This window comes from Drosophila grimshawi, unplaced genomic scaffold (genome assembly GCF_018153295.1).
Source record: "Drosophila grimshawi isolate 15287-2541.00 unplaced genomic scaffold, ASM1815329v1 contig_848, whole genome shotgun sequence".
NCBI lineage: Eukaryota > Metazoa > Arthropoda > Insecta > Diptera > Drosophilidae > Drosophila > Drosophila grimshawi.
Genome location: NW_025063692.1, coordinates 16,569,507 through 16,588,854, shown reverse-complemented (window position 1 = coordinate 16,588,854; position 19,348 = coordinate 16,569,507). Strand labels below are relative to the sequence as shown.

The 19,348-nt window shown below is 43.5% G+C and overlaps 6 protein-coding genes across 6 annotated transcripts; 3 read left to right on the top strand and 3 right to left on the bottom strand.

The window, feature by feature from the left end:
• Window positions 1–637: 637 nt before the first annotated feature.
• Window positions 638–3,345, top strand: LOC6565155 (N-alpha-acetyltransferase 30A). Its single transcript, XM_032738145.2, has 5 exons — window positions 638–797; window positions 905–1,296; window positions 1,408–1,779; window positions 2,365–2,610; window positions 2,690–3,345. Exons 2-5 carry the CDS (start codon window positions 922–924, stop codon window positions 2,852–2,854), a joined length of 1,158 nt encoding a protein of 385 aa, XP_032594036.1. The 5' UTR covers window positions 638–797; window positions 905–921; the 3' UTR covers window positions 2,855–3,345.
• Window positions 3,346–4,738: 1,393 nt separating this feature from the next.
• On the bottom strand, window positions 4,739–10,106 carry LOC6565156 (poly(A) RNA polymerase, mitochondrial). The gene is made up of 3 exons (XM_001991702.2): window positions 9,887–10,106; window positions 8,947–9,826; window positions 4,739–5,849 (listed from the first exon to the last, which is right to left on the bottom strand). Exons 1-3 carry the CDS (start codon window positions 9,981–9,983, stop codon window positions 4,994–4,996), a joined length of 1,833 nt encoding a protein of 610 aa, XP_001991738.1. The 5' UTR covers window positions 9,984–10,106; the 3' UTR covers window positions 4,739–4,993.
• On the top strand, window positions 6,530–8,220 carry LOC6565157 (tetraspanin-2A). The gene is made up of 2 exons (XM_001991703.2): window positions 6,530–6,640; window positions 7,299–8,220. Exon 2 carries the CDS (start codon window positions 7,308–7,310, stop codon window positions 8,040–8,042), a length of 735 nt encoding a protein of 244 aa, XP_001991739.1. The 5' UTR covers window positions 6,530–6,640; window positions 7,299–7,307; the 3' UTR covers window positions 8,043–8,220.
• Window positions 10,107–10,862: 756 nt separating the features above from the next.
• LOC6565158 (solute carrier family 12 member 8) lies at window positions 10,863–15,134 on the bottom strand. Its single transcript, XM_001991704.3, has 7 exons — window positions 14,449–15,134; window positions 13,805–14,352; window positions 13,542–13,743; window positions 13,243–13,477; window positions 12,532–13,125; window positions 12,288–12,466; window positions 10,863–12,143 (listed from the first exon to the last, which is right to left on the bottom strand). Exons 1-7 carry the CDS (start codon window positions 14,676–14,678, stop codon window positions 11,984–11,986), a joined length of 2,148 nt encoding a protein of 715 aa, XP_001991740.1. The 5' UTR covers window positions 14,679–15,134; the 3' UTR covers window positions 10,863–11,983.
• A 378-nt stretch (window positions 15,135–15,512) lies between these two features.
• Window positions 15,513–18,003, top strand: LOC6565159 (ESF1 homolog). The gene has a single exon (XM_001991705.3). It carries the CDS (start codon window positions 15,588–15,590, stop codon window positions 17,910–17,912), a length of 2,325 nt encoding a protein of 774 aa, XP_001991741.1. The 5' UTR covers window positions 15,513–15,587; the 3' UTR covers window positions 17,913–18,003.
• LOC6565160 (serine/threonine-protein kinase Nek8) lies at window positions 17,915–19,180 on the bottom strand. The gene is made up of 2 exons (XM_032738202.2): window positions 18,858–19,180; window positions 17,915–18,788 (listed from the first exon to the last, which is right to left on the bottom strand). The coding sequence occupies exons 1-2, from the start codon at window positions 19,023–19,025 to the stop codon at window positions 18,072–18,074; spliced, it is 885 nt and encodes a 294-aa protein (XP_032594093.1). The 5' UTR covers window positions 19,026–19,180; the 3' UTR covers window positions 17,915–18,071.
• Window positions 19,181–19,348: the final 168 nt, after the last annotated feature.

Sequence of the window (19,348 nt, the reverse complement as noted above, 5' to 3'; positions counted from 1 at the left end):
TTTTGCTCTGTAATAAGCCAATTTTTCATTATACCAGCAACTTTATTATTATAGAAACTAGAGATGGGCGCGAGATACCGTGACCCGTGGAACACTTTCCAAAATAATCGGTCTGGCAGGGATCTGAAATAAATAGAAAAATTCCAAGAGGCAGCGAGATATAAGACCATTTTCGACAATCCCAAACAAAAACCCAAAACACAATTTTCAAAAATTTGGAGAATTGAAAAAATTTTCAAAATACAATTTTCTTCAACAACTCTCTAAAACAAAATTGAATATTCCATTCTATTTATCTTCTACAACGAGCGTATTTTTTTATATTGTTTTGAATACTTTTGAATGTTTAAGCCAAAAAAAATTAAAATTAATTAAAGATTATTTAAACAAATTTAATTTTAAAAAAATGAAGTATGTTTTGGAACCCGCACAAAATTATAAATTTTCGGAACTGCTGAGATGGGACTAATGTAAAAATTTCCGGACGGGTTGGATCGGGATTGAATAATTAATCCCGCGCCCATCTCTAATAGGAACTGTAACGTGTAGCTAAAAAAATACTTGTGATTGGTCACTGGCACGTAAACATCGCTCATCGCTAGTGGGCCTGTGTGTGAGAGCTGGTGAGTGAGTGTGTGTGTGTGTGCGTGCGGGTGTGTGAATGAAAAACTTGCAACTGTGAAAATATAACCAAAAATAAAGACGAATCTGTCTCTAGTGCATTGACTCCCCGCCAGCGACATCGACGTAGCCATCAACAGCTGAGGGAGGAGTTGCAGTCGCAGCAGTTGGAGCAGGTAAGCATCCAGTGCGCATACCCCCACACACATTGCCCTGTTCGCCAACCAGTGCACTCAGCTGTGTCCTTCTGTTTAGAATTATAAATATTGTTTTCGCTTCGCAGCGGCAACTAGGGTGGCCATGGCGGACACGGCGACAGCAGCGACCACTGCGACGGCTTCAAAAAAAAAATATAGAAATAAAAAAAAATCACAGCAGCAGCAGCCACACAAATCAGAGTCAGAGCCAGCACAAGGAGCAGCATCTGTAGCAACAGTTAAGTCTACGGCTCATCAGCCCAATGGTCACGTTCAGGCCGATTCGGATTATGCAGATGTGACTCTAATCAATGGCATCATGCAGCAGGTGCAACTGTGTAACGGCCATGGCAAGGAAGAGGACGAGTTGATGCCTGCCACGGCTCAAGTGGCTCCCACAGTCAATGGCCATGCCAATAAGAGCACTGCAATCAACAACAACAATCACATTAACGATAATAATAACATAAGCAGCAGCACCAACAGTAACAACAATAACGATGTCAACAGCATCATCAGCAGCAGCAGTAACCGCAACAAGAACAACAACAACCATAGCAACAGCAACAACAGTCGTAACAGCAGCAGTAAAGCGAAAAACAACAATAAAACCCTGGCGACGGTCGAGGCAGCAGCAGATGTGGTAACCGAATGTGGGCAACAGAAGCATGAGCCGGAGCAGGAACAGCAAACGACTGACGCAATTACGCTAGTAGCGACAAGTAAAAGCACTGCCAATACGCAAACAACTTCAGCAACAAAAACAAAGACAACAGCCATGGCCATTGCAACAAGAGGCAGCGTCCACGATGAGGCGCCCTCTACATCAGCAGCTGCCGCCGCAGCAGAGGCAGCCGCCGTCGCCGCAGCGACGCTGCTGCAACACCAGCTTCAGCTCGAACCTGCCATTTCAGCCGATGAGATTGTCTATAAGGAATATGAAGCCGAGCATCAAATGCATGTAAGACAATCAGACACACTAGATTCCCCTAAGCAATTAAATATACAAAAATCTATCAGTCTGTATTCCAAGCAAAACTTCCAGGTATAAGCGAAGCACTGATTTGTTAAAAATGGTCAAACATGGTGTAAAAATATTGATAGTCAAGAGGCCGTCAATAAATTCAATATCGGTAACAAGCTGTCGCCAATCTCTGCACGAGATGGCATAGCTGCTAGCCAGTACTACACACCGTAACTGTCCACTGGTTAGCCAGCACTCATGCAAATAGACTCCAAGCCTCTTGTAATGACTTCTGGAAGAAGGAAGAAAAACAATCACCAGAACACTTCTTTTGCCACTGCTCGACTCTTACTGGGCAAAGATTAAGCACCCTGCGAAGCGCCTTTCTCAGTTAGCAAAATTGGGAACAAGTAGGATTGCGAATTTTATTAAAGGTCCAATTGGATCCATATTTGATCTTGCGTACCACCACTGTGTCACAACAGACCAACTCTGATCTGTGTATGTCGGCGCTATAGTCCGATAGCTGTCTTCATATAATATATTTTAATGCTAAACATGCTTCACTGTCCACTTTTGCAGGATATCATGCGTCTGATACAGGCGGAGCTGTCCGAGCCATATTCAATATACACGTACCGTTATTTCATTTACAATTGGCCAAAACTATGCTTCCTAGCCTCGCACGATAATCAATATGTGGGCGCTATTGTATGCAAGCTGGACATGCATATGAATGTGCGTCGCGGCTATATTGCAATGCTGGCGGTGCGCAAGGAATATCGCAAGCTCAAAATCGGCACAAGGCTGGTGACCAAGGCCATTGAGGTAAGTATCCGATTTCAATAGTGAATTAACTTAACAGATTTATCTAATCGATCGATCTAATATAATTACCAATATGCAGGCAATGCTCGCTGACAATGCCGATGAGGTTGTGCTGGAAACGGAGATGCGTAACGAGCCAGCGCTGCGTCTGTATGAGAATTTGGGCTTCGTGCGTGATAAACGACTGTTTCGTTATTATCTGAACGGTGTGGATGCTCTGCGCCTGAAGCTCTGGTTTAGATGAGTCGCCGCCACAACTTTGGATGATGTCGTTGAAATTATTGTCTAGCGGCTGCCAAGCGAGAGCTTTCAATTGGATGCCTTCTTTCGACTATATCGTTAAAATCCAATGTTTTCCCTGGACTGGCTTCCACACTGTCCATACGAACAGGACTCTTGTTTGTTTATCTATGTATATATAAATATATATATATATATATATATATATATACATTAATTTTCTTAAGGCGTTTGCTTGTCGTTAAATTTGTTCTCATGTGGCACATGACAAACAATCTTCTGTACCTATTAACTAGGATTTACAATTTTTTCTTTCTTTAATTAATGTATGTAAATTATTTTAATAATTTAAGCGTATGGCAACAAGAACTACAACAAGAAGAACAACAACCATAAGAATTAACACCAACAACAACAACAACAAATAAATACATTTTAACAAGAACCGAATAGAAACTCTAAATACATACATATGCAATACGTGATTTACATACTTACATAATTACGAGTACATAACAAAAACAAAAGCAAAATACAAAAAATAGGCAAAATGAGAATGAACTACTGAATTGGATTAAAATGTAGATTAAAAACACAAACGATCTGAAAATTCAAGACGCATAAGCCACAAAAAACTAACACAAAACCACACGCGTAAATTATTTAGGAATATGTAACAAAATGAACAACACCAACAACAACAGCAACACACACACACAGCAAATACATATGTATATCAATCAAATAAACATTGAAATCAAACACCCACACACACACACACTTAAGAAAAAGGAAATGAAAAACAAATATATATATATAGTGTTTTGTTATACATGCATAAATAGACTCGTATTTGTATACATACTTACAAGAAATCAAATGCATACATATGTTGAATCGTATTGCGCGTGCTAATTTATAGCATTTTAACATTTACACATACATATATAGTAAAACAAAACAAAAAATAACAGATCATAGACAAGAAAATAAAACAAATGAAATAATAATATTAAAATGGCAGCAAGAGGCGCGTTGTTATCGATCAAGACTTTGCCCCAATTATGCAAAATTACAAAACGATGAACAAATAATACAACAAAATGAATAAATTGAGCAATATTGAGAGTATAATCACTATTTGTCTGTATCGCTGTACGTCCTCGCAACAACCATGATAAAAGTATTCTTATGTACATATAAAGGTGACTAAATCCTTGCGTTTTCCCGCAAGGGCTATAAACTGGTTGAAGGATATTCAAATCATCCTGGTACTTTTCCAGATGTGATGGGGGATAATGTGGAAAATCTTACAAATCCGGCAGATATCCTTTGGGCCACTGATAGTCTGTGCTGAAAAAAGCAATAAGAAACACGAAATATTTTTAAGACGATGAAATATCGGGACTGTTTTTAAAACAAAATTGCTCATAGCTCGGCCATATCGTAGTGTATCCTGCAAGTCCTGTGTCAAACGATTTGCTTTGGGTAAAGGTCATCAAAATTGTCCTCGTAGCTTGATTTTATAATTTCGATTCGTTGCCCTTCGCCCTGCGAGTAAAGTTTTTTTTTTGGGTTCTTACATAGCTTCATAATCCTTGAATGCAGTTCGATAGGATTGCACCTTGCAACTCCAACACACTACGGTGCTTGGAAAAATGTAAAGCATTTGGGCGATCTGTAGTGATTTTTGTATAAAGAATTGGCCGTTTTTTTTAATCTTGTACTAAAAGTATGCTTTAAAAATTTGATTTGTGAAATGGTTATCCACCATTCAAGTTTGGCTGAGAATGCGAATTGGGCTGCTGAGACAGGAAAAGCTTGCAGTCATTCGGGATTCATATTCATATTTTCTACTTATCATCACAGCGTTTTTATTACTCCCACATTTTGAAAGCACATGTTTTTAGTTTTATTAAATAAAAAATAAAACAACTACAATACTTAACGCTGGTTGGAGGTGCCTAGTTGCAGCTGTACTCGGCTGCATTTAGGGCGTAACGCTTAACAATATGAACAACATTTAGTATAGTAAATCAGTGGTCAGAGTAGTGCTAGTACTTTCTAGTTATACTAATGTATGTATAGCTTATATACACTAAGCCCGGATTTGTCGAACATGTCGAAATGCCGCCGCCGTTTATCATCTGCTGCGTTTGGTCTTCGCTGTGGTCGTCGTTGTACTGGACTCACGCAGTTCCTTCATTTCGATACGCGCAGCCGCCTTGATGTTCTGCACCTGCTGCCGCACTGTGGCGCTCTTGTAGCTGACGGGCGGTGATGCCGTCGTGGCCGCCTGGGATTTGTCAAACAGATCGCTGACCTCGACCATGCGCGGCTTGAAGAACATGTTGGGACGTATGACAGACTTCTCGGGATGCTTGAATAGATTGAGCAGACCCCAGGACTGATCCTGTCGCTCGCTCTCTGGCAGCGTTGAGTTCTCCACCTCGGACTCAAGCATCCAGGCGGCATTGCGCACCTCGATACGCAACCGTTCGCACTCCTCCAGGCTGACGTTCTTGCTAACATTCAGCAGCTGCTCGAGCGGATTCGCAATGTACATGGCCGAATGATCGGGCTTGGTCAGTGCTCGACCCTCATTTAACGAAATGGCGCGATTGTGAAAATCGAACTGTGAATAGAATTCAAAGAATTGCAACAGTAGTTCGCTCAGGTTGCTCGTATTCCGACTGCGAAAGCCCAAGCGGTCCGTGTCTCGAGCGAAGGTGCAATTGATGCCATCCTCGGTGATCCGCACATCGCTGGCGTTCGCTGCCTTCACCAGCGCACCAATTGCCGGCAGTATGGGTTGCCGCAGCTGCTGCAGGAAGTACATGACCAGGCAAGTCAGCGAGAAGTTGCTGATCCAGCGTCCAGGCGAGGGATTTGTTAAGCCGCAGGATTGCGCCCAGCGGCGTATACTAAAGGTCAAGGGTCGCACGCGTGGATCCAACTCGCCAAACATATACAGCAGCTCGGACATGTAGAAGCCAGTGCTAAAACGGCATAAATATATTACGAGTTTAAAAAAACAATATACCAAGTTAAAAACAAGATTTAAGGGTCCTTTGCAGAAGTGTATGACTATAAATAAGTATATAAATAAGACAGAACAGCTCCAATTTGTTGCAAATATCTCTCAATTGGAGTTGTTTGATTAGAAAGTTTTTACCATAAAGTTTGCGAATGCAAACACGTAGTTGGAAGAACTTTTCAGAGTTTGGGTTTCATGCTGCCCAGCGCGTAAGGGCGTGGCAGGCTAGTGTGTAGTTTCATTCAGAAAACTGACCACCTCCACACACCGGATATGGCTATGAATGCATTCAATTTAATCAGTAGTTCGTGTCCGTAATTAAAGCACTCATCAGTGATTTTGTGAATCATGGAGGAAGACAACTTTGGAAAGCTGATTCACCTGCTCCATGAGCAAAAGAGATGACAATACGATGGATGTAGGCTTTACATGGCATTTAGAAATCGGCAACAGGTTGTACTATCTTATCAGCGAAAGCTTTAGCATGCCTCACGCTTATCTTATCTTATCTGCTTCGTCCGCCAAACTGTTCGCTGTGTGTGGACGTTGTCATCGATTGAAAGTTTCTTTTCTTGTTGTTGCTGTTCCTATTGTAACTGAGGCAGATAGATATATCTACATTTTTGGTCAGGTTGCTAGTGTTGCGTCCGTTTCCAGAGCAGCCAAAACGATTTCAACGAACGAACCCAACGGAGCGGCCCCAACGCAACCATAACTATTTTTTTTTTTTCTCGTGTAATAAACAATTAAAAGGTGACGATTATTACAAAAAAATCGAATACTATTTAAGTTTCAAAAGTGATGCGTGACCTAAAGAAGAGTTTAAAAACTAGAAAAATTCAAGAGATAAGCTAAATTTTTTTTCACCACTTCGAAACCTTGAAAAGTGTCCGAAAAAGTGTCTGACCCTCAACGATATATGAATTATGGGCCGATAGATAAAAAAAAATACAGTTGGTGCTTGAAAGTTCAAATCCCAATAAAAACATAAATACATATATATAAAAATATAGTTCAAAGCATATAAGTACTTCAGTTGAATGGAATGGAATTCACTGAATGTTGCAATAAGCACCTGTGTGTATTAATCATGTTGTGCATACAAATTGTGGCTCGAACAAAATGAACCAACTAATGATAACGCTATTTGCTAAACACACCGCTGATAAGGCCAACTCACTTGCCAAGGCATGATTAATAGGGCGTGCTTTAATAGGGACGGCTTTTTTTATGGTCAGCGGTGACTCAATCCGCGTTGCTAAATCGAAAGGAGTCGAAATATTTATATAAAAAACTCAATTATGAACACAAAATGAATAAGTTTATAATATAGTTGTCGTATTTAAAGCCTCTACAAATCTCTATATAAACTATAACTAACTAATGATTGTTTTGTTGTCTGCTCCTGCAGTCCGTCAACATGGGCATTGGCTATGGCGCCGCCGACGAGCAGCTGGAGAAACAGATCGGCTGTGTGAAGTATACGCTGTTCTGCTTCAATATCGTGGCCTGGATGATATCAACGGCGCTGTTCGCCCTAACCGTGTGGCTGCGTGCCGAGCCGGGCTTCAATGACTGGTTGCGCATATTGGAGGCGCAGTCGTTTTATATTGGCGTCTATGTGCTAATTGCCATCAGCATCATTATGATGGCAATTAGCTTCTTGGGCTGCCTCAGCGCACTCATGGAGAATACGCTGGCGCTGTTTGTGTTCATTGGCACCCAGATACTTGGATTTATTGCAACGGTTGCCGGCTCTGCAATTCTGATGCAGTATAGCACAAATGATTCGAGCTTGCAGCCGCTTTTGAATGTATCGCTGCGGAGATTTGTATCAACATCGGAGTACACGTACTCTAACTATGTGCTGACTATGATCCAGGAGAATATTGGGTGCTGCGGTGCCAGCGGTCCATGGGATTATTTGGATTTGCGCCAACCGTTGCCCAGCTCCTGTCGCGACACCGTCAGTGGCAATGCCTTCTTCAGTGGCTGCGTGGACGAGCTGACCTGGTTCTTCGAAGGCAAGACCTCCTGGATTGTGGCACTGGCCATGGTAATGGCCATGCTATCGGTTATCTGCGGTGTCATGAGCTTCATTCTCGTCCAGGCCGTCAAGAAGGAGGAGGAGCAGGCCAGCAACTACAGACGCTAGGCACCAAGCAAACCATCTAGTTAGCTAAGTTAAAAGACGCACCTAGACACACCTAGGCGAGCGCACAGTGCAAAGAGTAATATACATGCTTAATAGACAATAAGTTTTTCAATTCGAACAATAAGTACATAAACACGTTCATAAACCAACAAAATAAATCCATCTTTGGCCCACTAAAGCTCAAAAAAGAGTTCCATATTGTTTGGTACTTGCTGAATTTTATTTTTTGTAATTATTCACAGGGGTTATTTTTTGTTTAGCTTTTTATTACTTTCAGTCTCCTTCACATCCGCCATCTCCTTCACAATCTCCATTTCCTCAATGTTCTCTACATCAACTACCTCCTTCACATCCTCCATCTACTCCACCTCTTTACATCCCCACCTAAACCTCTACATTCTTCGTCTCCACTACCTACTCCAACTTACCCAGCTCCTTTACATCTACCTATATATCTCCTCCTCATACTACACTGACTGCAACTTTTTCAGAGCCCGCAGCTCGTTCAACGTCATCTGCTACGTCCTCTACCTCACCAACCACTTCTCGAATATGCTCCTTTTTTTCATTTTTGGTTATTTGCTTAAAGCATTTTGCTTATACGTCTTTCGATTCTTGAATACAAAAACCACTTGTAGCTTTCCACCACGACAGCTAAAACATTGTAGCTGGCACAACTTAGTATTATAATATAATGCAAATAATATGCTTATAAATTGTTATTTCATAGTTGAGATGATGATAAATAGATGTTGTTGAGCTATGATAAACGATGGCTCATAGGTATTACTTTTGGTCAAGATATTTTGTAAAACAATGCACAATGCGTCATTGCACAGTCGGATATAAAGATCAATATTAATATAATACATATGTATGTACATATATAGCGTTTGCTACTCACAGGTTGCTCATGGACAGATCCACTTCCAGGTTTAGATGCTCGTGATGGTACTTGATAATGGGCACGCGTGCCTGCAGAATCCGTCGCACATGGCAGACGCCTGGCAGAAACAAATGCAGCAAATCACCGATGCATTCCATTTGCCGCTGCGTCTGCGACCGTCCGTTACTCATGTTCTCTTTGGTGTGGTAGATGAGACGAGACGGTTCATTTGCACTCATCTCCTGCCCATCGGTTATTGTTGTTTCGCCATCAAAGCGCAATATCAAATCCAAGTCACAGCCCATTTTGCCAAAGCCATTCACCGAGGAGCCGAAGGGCTGCGCCAGCGCATCCGGAAACATGCCAGAGATAGCCTGCTGGACCTGTAGCGCTGCCAAAAATCGCATCCGTACACCCAAGTCATTTAAGCGTGTGTGCTCGTAGAGTTTAAGAATTTGTTGCTCAATACTCTCGGCACCGCGCAGCAGCTGCTGCAATTGTTCGTGGGTTGGCGGTCGGGTGCCGTCGATTGTGGCCAACGGCAGTGGATGCTGGTTGGCAGCCAGTTTGGCCAGCCCTCGACGGCCAGACGCTGCTGCTCGAAACCACAGGAAGGGCGAACGTACCGGAACACCGCTGCCACTGCTGCCCAGCTCCGCATTGTAGGCACTTGAGTTGATGGCAGCGGCCGCCTCACCGGCGCTGGCATACTCTAGCAGCATATAGTGTAGCTCATCCTCGTGCGGCACACAATAGTGCTGGGCGATAACAATGCGTCCAAATCTGCTGCAGTAGTTATACAATTCCGTGTATGACCTCTCCGAGCTGACCTGTACCACAATGCTGCGCTGCGCCTGCTGATGCCGGCTTCCAATGAACTCCTCATAACTGGGCTTTCCTGTGGTAAATGGCAACTCATTAAACTAAAAAGGCGACGAACATTTATTTGTTTACCTACCTCTCGAGGCGACCTCAGTGCCGGCGACAGCGCTCTGTTTTATGCAATATGTGCGCCAGAGTCGTAGCTGTTGTGCTCGGCGCATAAGGGTGTTCATGGCAAATGGCTGGAGCTATGCGGGCAACTGCAACATGTAATTGCAGTTATCGGCTTTCGAGCGGAATATTCCTCAAAACTCCACGATATTTTGTTTTTATTCGTATAGTTTTGAGGTTATAGGGCTGCAGCAGGGAATTACCAGGGCTGATACATATACACATATATCGATATTTTGTAACTAACTGCTTTAATCGATAAGGATTTTGTGAATATTTTAAGCTTTTGGCGCCAATTGAATGCCTGTGTAGCAATTATATTAATAGCAATATTACCCCTCCGAATGACCCACTAAAAAACCCTTAAAAACCCATAAAAAATGCAAACTCATCAGAAATGCCATTGGCTACACAAAACTCACAAGCTGCATGCGCTCTGTGCAACAACTGCCCAACAGACACAAATAACACAATAAGCCCTCCACTACCAATCCTTTACCACAATCCAGTACGGTCCAATACTGTCCCACAACATAGACCGCTATCACATATTTTTCTACATCATTTTCTTTGCATCAGCATTGACTAGTCACAACGCACTCCATGTGGGCCATCCATCTGTATCTCAACAACAAAAGAAAAAATAACAGCTATCATTTGCACATCGAAGATTGCATTCCCCATTAATTTATACGACTGACAGATTGCCTAGGTATATAATAAAATAATCTGATATTAGTCATTCATTTTTTACTCAAGATATAAACACAAAATTCTACATAATTGCGACGAATTATATTGGTACTAGATAAGGTTCAAATTAAAGAAAATCGAATTCCAGTCAACAAAATATTGTTATTAACCGACATTTGTAGACATTTAGTGATCTTTGAACTAAAAATATCATCCTTTTTTGGTCAAGAAATGTATTTTGTTGTAAGTAAAAATGTAATTTTGGTTTTATTAAACTGTTTTAATACACATTTCAGTTAATAGTGTTATTACATATACATACAATGATTTTATTTTGTTCTTGAATGTGCTATCTGCCTTTTGTATAACTAGGTTAAATATATGCTTTATAAGTATGTACGTCCAAAAGTAAAACGCTTTGTATATTTTTAAAATATAACGCGCCGCAATGTCTTGTGGTTTTTTCTTCTGTATTTTTTTTTGTCGTATTGTTTCGTTACAGTTTTACTTAAACAACATTTGATTACATACCTATCAATATTATATATGTAATGGTATATATAATGCAGTTATTGCAGATATTTGTCGTAATAGATTATGAATTAGTGTTTATATTACTGTTGCTTTTTTATTTTCTTATGAAAAATTGGGCTTGAGTTTGTTGTTATATTGTGGCTCTTGCGTTTGGTGGCTAATACATCTCTTGTGAATGTGACAGTGTGTGTGAGTGTGTGTTTACATACATACATATATATCTATATATATATATTAAACATAAGGTATTTTAATCAAGTCAGTTTCATTTGTATTTTTTTCTTATTACTTCTTTTTTTTGTGGTATTACAGAATGCGAACGCGACAAATCTTTAAATTGTTATGTTTTTTTTTTTGTTTGCTTTGTGTGGTTTTTATTGATGTTTTTGATTGTTTTACTTATTATCTCAGTATCACATATGTTTCCTCAAAAAAAGCTAAGTATGTGCTTTGAGACGATACAAAACGTACGGAAACATATCTATTAACAATTACACAGGCTTTTCCATAGAACTAATAGCAAAAAAAAAATTGCAAAAAGACTTTACACAAGAAAGGAACAGGTTAATTTCATGAACTTAGATTATTAGTAATTTTAATTTAGCTAAAGCTGTAATGTGTGCTGGGTTCGGTTTCTGAGCGAGTGTGTATGCGTGTGTGCAGGTGTCTGTGTGTGTGTGTGGGAAGATCGCTTTTAAATGCATGTGCTGGATTAAACATAACTATCCTTAGTGTTGAATTCAACATATACATTAAGTTATTTATTGTTTAATATTAGCAAAATGCACCCAAAATATTGCTCGCCACGTCTCCCAAAAACCCAGATTCCAAAAGTCTAGATGTCATCTATGAGACGACCCTCAATTACCGAAGAGTGATGATAGTTGGGACGCGGTCTAAAGTCCTCGTTCTGTTCATTCAATTGTGTGGGCGATAGATCCACACCCGGGCAAGAGGGCGTCACCACAATCTGCTCATACTCGTGCATACGTTTCCTGTAATTAAGTTGAGTCGTCAAATTAGTACAGACTTTTATTTTCAAATCAAATCAAGCTTAATATTAAATTGTATTTTAATGAATGTGGCTTTTTAAATCATTTTATATTTCCGAGTTAGTCCTGCATTTATTTTCCACTTACCCGAAGCATCGGAAAATGACGCTTTTGAGCCAACCGAAAAAGTTGAACTCGGCGGTCAGGCCAGGCTTGAAGGCGGGATTAGCTGTGCCCACGTAGAACCACACGACAAATACGACCAAAAAACAGGTTAAGGCATAATACCAGTTCACCAGCAGCATTACCAGCAGCTTGGTGAGCGCCTGCACGTTAGATTAGATAGATTAGATTAAGACGCACCTGCAGAGTTTACAAAATTTGTACTTACGCCCAGCAACGAAGCCCAGCGATTGCAGAAGCCCGAGTACCAGTTTTTCGTCTTGGAATGTATAGGCGGGCGAATGGGGGCGATGGGCTCATTCTCATCTCCTAACTCGCTGCCGGCCTGTGCCGTTGATGGATCGACGACCAAGTCAGTGCTGTCCGCCGTCGCTACGCCTTCGACTGCGGCAGGCGAAGTGCTAGACGCTGGCGCATTGAAATCTACAATATTCTCCATAGGCACTGGTGGCAATGTCTGCGCTTGATGCATCGGTGAGTTCTGTGGACTCTGCAAGTTCTTGTGGCGCACCCGATCCGGAAAGAGCAAATCTAGATCATTCCCACCATCCGATACGCTGCCATAGCGACGAGTCTCATAGCTCGGACTCGAAGCCTGTATACGGAAGCGTTCCTCGCGCTGCTCCTGTATGTCAAAGGTTTGCGCTAGTGCGAAATATGCGTAGTCTATACAAGCGTACGTCATCAGGAATGGCATCGTCACAATGGGCGCCAGAAAGTTAATGTCGCCTACGATAATGAAGGTGACGGTTACCACAGCCACAACGGCCATTGCGTACAGCGGCACCTTGTTTGGGCCGCGCTGTTCGAATTAAAAAGAAAAGGAATGAAACAGTGTGTGAGCGAGAGGGAGACAGAGGGCCATGCCTATATGCTGTTTAAATACGTCTGCTTCAGCGCAATACGCATTTCTACTTACACCCTTGCCGAGCAGATCAATGCCGGGGATGACATTCTCCTTGGCAATGCTTTGCAGGACACGCGGCGTCCCGTACATGGCACCCAGGCAGGAGGACATGCTGGACACATAGATACCAGCGAGCAGCAAAAAGTGAACGGCCGAAACCTTCACGGAGATCATAAAGTCAGTGTATAACGTGACGCGCTTGCATGTGGCACCCAAAAATAGCACAAACACCATATACAGAAATGTGCTGCAAAGAAAATCAGAGAATGAGAGATGTGGAAATTGAATAACTATCAAGGGGCAAGACTTACGATGTGCCAAAGGCGGCCAGCGTGCCATTGGGAATGTCCGTGGAGGGAGCACGCAAATCGCCGCTCATATTGATGCCGGATAGGACGCCAGTGACTGTTGGAAAGAATACGCCAAAGACACGAAACCATGAATAACCATTTTCATATTTTGGCCAAAGGTTTTCCACAAAGTTGCCGCTCATCCAACCATCGAAGCCATTATCTGCAATATGCAATATACAATGAGCTGAGTCAATTTAAACTTAAAGTAATTTGAGTGTTACCCGGATCTTCGCCAATAAAGCTACCGACCATGAAATCCAGCGCTGAGATGAGCAGAATCATGAGCAGTATAAACTGTAATTTGATCACCCACTTGACACCAGCCACATTAATGCAGCCGAGCAGCAGAACGGCTGCCGTTGCAAAACCACGAATTGCCCACTTGTTGCCCTCGAGTCCTACCAATCCGGCCATCGATTCGCCAAAGCCCATCACATTGAGTGCACAGCCAACGGCCTGGCCAAAACAGTACAGCAGACCGAGTGCCCCACCAAATCGGGAGCCCAACGTGTGTGCAATCAGAAAGTAAACACCGCCACTTTCCACGCGACACCGCTCACAGATCCCAATGGCCGAAAGTACACTAACCAAAGCAATGACCACGGTGCAGAATATAATGAGCACAGCATTTATGATGCCTGCCTGAGCGACAATCCAACCGGAGCGCAGGAATACAATAACACCGAACACATTGATCAGGCAGGAGGTAAAGACGCCATCCCAGGTGCCAAATAACACCGGTTGCGAGATGAAAAAGTTTGAGCGCCACCTGTTGAGCGACAGGAACATTCACACAAATGAGGCGAGTTACATATATAAAGATATCTATATTTATATATATATATATTTTTTTTTTTGTACTGACCAAGGTTTGTCGCCCTGTTCCCCGGCAAAGATTTCATTCGCGCCGGACGCATGATGACCGCCCGCTGCGTACGTGTACTCATTGCCAAGATCCACAAAGCCGCCAGTGTTGTTGTTGCTGCGTTGACGAAAATTGGCAACGGTTATCTCGCCATCGTCGTCACCGCCAAGACCGAATCGCTGCCAATCAACGGTGCGTCTATTGCCGTTACTTTCTACGTTATTACTCATACTCTTGCTTGTTGTTGTCGACCCTCCTCCTTCCACCACCCCCGCTCCAACAGCTTTCGACAATAGTATTGTCGAATTGTTGCTGTTGTTTTTTCTTTTTTGGTTACCGTATTTATTGGCACTGCGTTCGCTCCGTTTGACTATGTGCGCGAGTTGACGAGTTGATTGCTAACTGCTCAAAGACAATCGTAGCCACAAACTGATTTGTTATCCAATGGCCAGAAGTGTTTGTTGCTGTTGCTGTTGCTATATTTGTTTATGGTATCCAGAACGCATCCACGCAAGCAAATTGACCAAGTTGGATGTTTAGCGCCGATTTGGCTCACTTACAGCTCGCACGTGCAACAGCGTCATAAATAATAGTAAATTTACAGTGTCACTAAACAATTTGGCTGCGATTCTCAAATGCGCATAAAAGTTAAATAAAAACACTTCTCTCATACACATGCATACATATATATAAACCTCGCGCAGCTCATCATCGATAACTTGCCATTGCAATTGTCGTTGTGTTAGCGATAATAATCTGGCTGTCAGCGCGCGCGCTTATTTAGTTTCTGTGTCTACATTTTAAGATAAATACAAGCATGCATAGAAAAGAGGTTAGTTAATAATTCATATCATTTAGTTATTTTTGTTTTATCATTATTTAACTGATTTACTGTTCGAAATTAATATCAACCTTCGATAATGAACAAGATATCGATTACCTTTATAAATGTATGTAAACTCACTCGATGTATGGACATAAGCATCGATGCTACGATTTTTCGATGCATTAGCTTCAAAATTCATGTTATCGATGTATTTACATCCAAACATCGATATCATCATCAGTCAAATATCTGGGTGCATGGAGATTCTGTTGCACGTGCTAATATTTTGTTGGTTTATTTAAGCTTCGACAACATGGGCAAAAAACCGGAGAAATCGGTTAAGCCGAAAGCTAAGCCCAAAAAGCAGGAGCACCCAACAATTTCAACCAAAACATCAAATGCAGACTCTGAAGCGACCGGCATTTGGAAAGATGCCCGTTTTCAGCATCTGCTGGCCGATCCGCGCTTTCGCGGCGTTCCCAAGGTGCAGCGCAAAGTTAAGATCGACAAACGATTTCAGGGTATGTTCGATGATGAAAAGTTTAAGGTCAAGTACACCGTGGACAAGTACGGCAGGCCAGTGAACAAAACAAACGCCGAAGATTTGCGAAAATTCTACGAGCTTGACGACAACGAGAGCTCCGACGAGGATGTGAATGAGCAGGCGGAGAACAAGGCGAAAGCATCCAGTGAGGATGAGGAGCGTCGCGCCGAAGAGCTGGCAATCGCACGCGACGAGCTGTCCAACACTGCACCACAGTCAGACAGCGATGATAATGACGCCGAGCTGCCCAAGAATTTGCGCGAGCGTCTGACGAACCCAAATATTGATTATGCCCGTGGCGAGGGTCGTCTGATGACCGACTCCTCGGATGACGAGAGTAGCGATGAGGATGGCGAAGCAGGACCTGAGCTGCAGATCGATCATGTCTGGGGCGAGCTGGATATCGATGCAGAATGTACAGAGGAGTCCACACGTCGTTTGGCCGTGTGCAACATGGACTGGGATCGCATACGTGCCGAGGACTTGATGGTGCTGCTCAGTTCATTTCTGCCGCCAGGCGGCAGTGTTCTAAGTGTTAAGATCTATCCCTCCGAATATGGCAAGGCGCGCATGGCCGAGGAGGATGTGCACGGTCCCACGGAGCTGGTGAACGCCAAAGCCGAGAGTGATCTGGATGATTCGGATGAGGAGCTGGTGCGCGAACAGGACAGCGATGCCGAGGAGGGTGACGACTATCACATGGAAAAACTGCGCCAATATCAGCTAAATCGCTTGCGATATTACTACGCCGTCGTGGAGTGCGACAGCGTCGGCACAGCGGAGAAGGTGTATCGCGAGTGCGATGGCATCGAATACGAGAGCTCTGCGACACGTGTGGATCTCCGCTTCATACCGGACGACACGAGCTTCGAGGAGGACATGCCCACCGATGAGAGTTATGAGCTGCCCGATGCGAGCAACTATAAGCCGCGACAGTTCACAACGACGGCGCTGCAGCAGGCGAAAGTGGATTTAACCTGGGACGAGACGGCGCTGGACAGACGTGAACTTGGAGACAAGCTGTCCAGCGGCAAGGTAGAACAGTTAAATGATAAGGAGCTCCGTCAGATTGTTGCTTACAGCAGTGAGGAGGACGAAGACGAAGATGAAGTTGAAGCGGAAGTGGACAGGGAGAAGGAGCAGGATGTGGAACCGAAGCTGAATAAGCTGCCGGCGGCAGCTTCGAAGCATCTCAAGCAAAAGGAGCGCATTGAAAAGTATAAAAATCTGCTAGCCGAAATCAATGCCCAGGAAAAACAATCGAAGGAGAAAGATTACGAAATGGAAATGTCCTGGAATGTTGCTGAAGCCGCCAAACCGAATGAGGTCAAAGAACCTATGGGCGGCAGTGGCAGCGGCAGCAAAGCTCATCTGACACCCTTTGAGCAGGTGCTGCAGAAGCGCAGCGAGAAGAATAGGCTGCTCAAGGAGCAGCGTCGTCGCATGAAATTGGAACGGATTGGCATTGATCCCGATGAGGCAGCACCCTCTAGCGATGAGGATTTCATACCCGATGGCATTGATATGAACGATTCCTACTTTGCCGATGAGTTCGCCAATGGCGATTACGAGCAGCCCAAAAACACTAAGAAGTCCAAGTCGCTGAAGCAAAAGCCCAACAAATCGACGCCGAAGGATGAGGAAGCGGAGGCGCAACTGGCGCTGCTGCTGGATGATAATGACGATGATGGGCAGCCCAAGCAACACTTCAGTCTGACCAAAATCCTAAAGGAGGAGCAGACGAGCAGCAGCAAACGCAAGCGACGCAAGCAGCTCAAGAAATCAAAGAGTGGCGATGGCAAGCCAGCGCAGGACGATGATTTCAAGGTGGATCTCAATGATGAGCGCTTCAATGCCGTTTACAAGTCCCACGAGTACAACATTGATCCCACCAACTCCAATTACAAGGCCACCAAGGGAATGCAGCAGATAATTGGCGAGAAACTAAAGCGTCGCCACCAGCAACAGTCACATCCCGAGCAGCGCGCGAATAACGTCGAACTGGAGCCGGCACAGAAACGGTCCAAGCAGAAGCTAGAGCAGAGCGCGCTGGTAAAGAGTCTGAAGTTGAAGATTCAACAGCGCAAGGTGTAATTAATATGTGCTTATAATATTTAAAATATGTAGATCTATCTAGTAATAAAGCTAACAATGTTTACATAGTACTTATATATCCCAACCTTAACCAAGACACAGAATATGATGGGAGGAGGGGGAATGGCGATGATGACAATTATGGAATGATATTACAAATTAATAATTATAATTAAAGTACTGGCCGTAAATGGTGAGTGTGATGTGCGGATCCAGACATATCAGATCGGGCAGACAGATGCGTTGCTCCGACTCGTAAACGACCATCAGTTCGCAGAGGCGCGCCCAAATGGGATCGTAACGTTGCCGTATTAGCTGACAGTTGAGCTTGGGCCGTGTCATCGACTTGACAACGCTGCGAACGTGCTCGAACGGATCGTTTGGCTTGAGCAATGCCAGAAAGGGATTGCGACCAATGCACAGCTCGTAGAGCACCAGGCCCAGCGACCAGATGTCCGATTTGAAATCACATTTGGCCCCACACATTATCTCTGGCGCCATATAGAGCGGTGTGCCGAGCACCTGCCACGGCTGCTGCTTGGCGGGCGTATGCACATTCGATATGCCAAAGTCGGCGAACTTGACGCGATCATTCGCGTCCAGCAGCATGTTCTCCGGCTTGATGTCGCGATGGATTACGTGACGGATGTGCAGATACTCCAGGCCCATGATCATATCGCTAAAGTAACGCAATATCCTCGACTGATCCAGCGCACCACCATCACCGCCAGCTGACTTTGATCCAGCCCGTTGGATAAGGTCGCGAATGGTGCCGTTGGGTGCATACTCCATCACAATATTGACAGTGCCCAGGTGCATGAAGGAGCGTATGAATTGCACAATATGCGGATGTCGCAGCTGTGAAATGATATAGATCTGACAATTCGACGCAATTAGTTAGCTGTCTGTCTCTGATAAGTAAGTAAGTGATCTCTTATGGTGTACCTCCTCCTTAATTAGAGCTAGCTCACTCTTCGGATTTCGCACAATGATGCGCTTGACGCACACTTTGCGCTGTTTTTGACCCTCGCGTTGCAGGCAAAGGAAGACGCGCCCAAAGGAGCCCTCGCCCAGCACCCGTACGGTCAACAGATTGGCATCACCCAGATTCATGGCACAAAATTCGTATCTTTTTCTATATCGTTTCGCATACAGCCCAAAAGTTTACAGTTACATTTCATGCAGCGCGCGCAATCTCGATAACAAAGCATTACTGTTATCGAACTGGGCAAGCAGAGTTCGTTTTCGCACATTTATCGAGAGCTTAGCGAGGGGTACTCATCTGGCAGGGTCGGTGCCGAAGTGAGCGGGGCCCCTCTGCCATTATGAATCACTGATCGGCTAATAGGATTCAGTCCAGCAATACAGTACATATAATTAAAGTTTATTTGGAAAACCCAGTTTTTTTAAATATTTTTTTCTTTTTTTTTTAATGA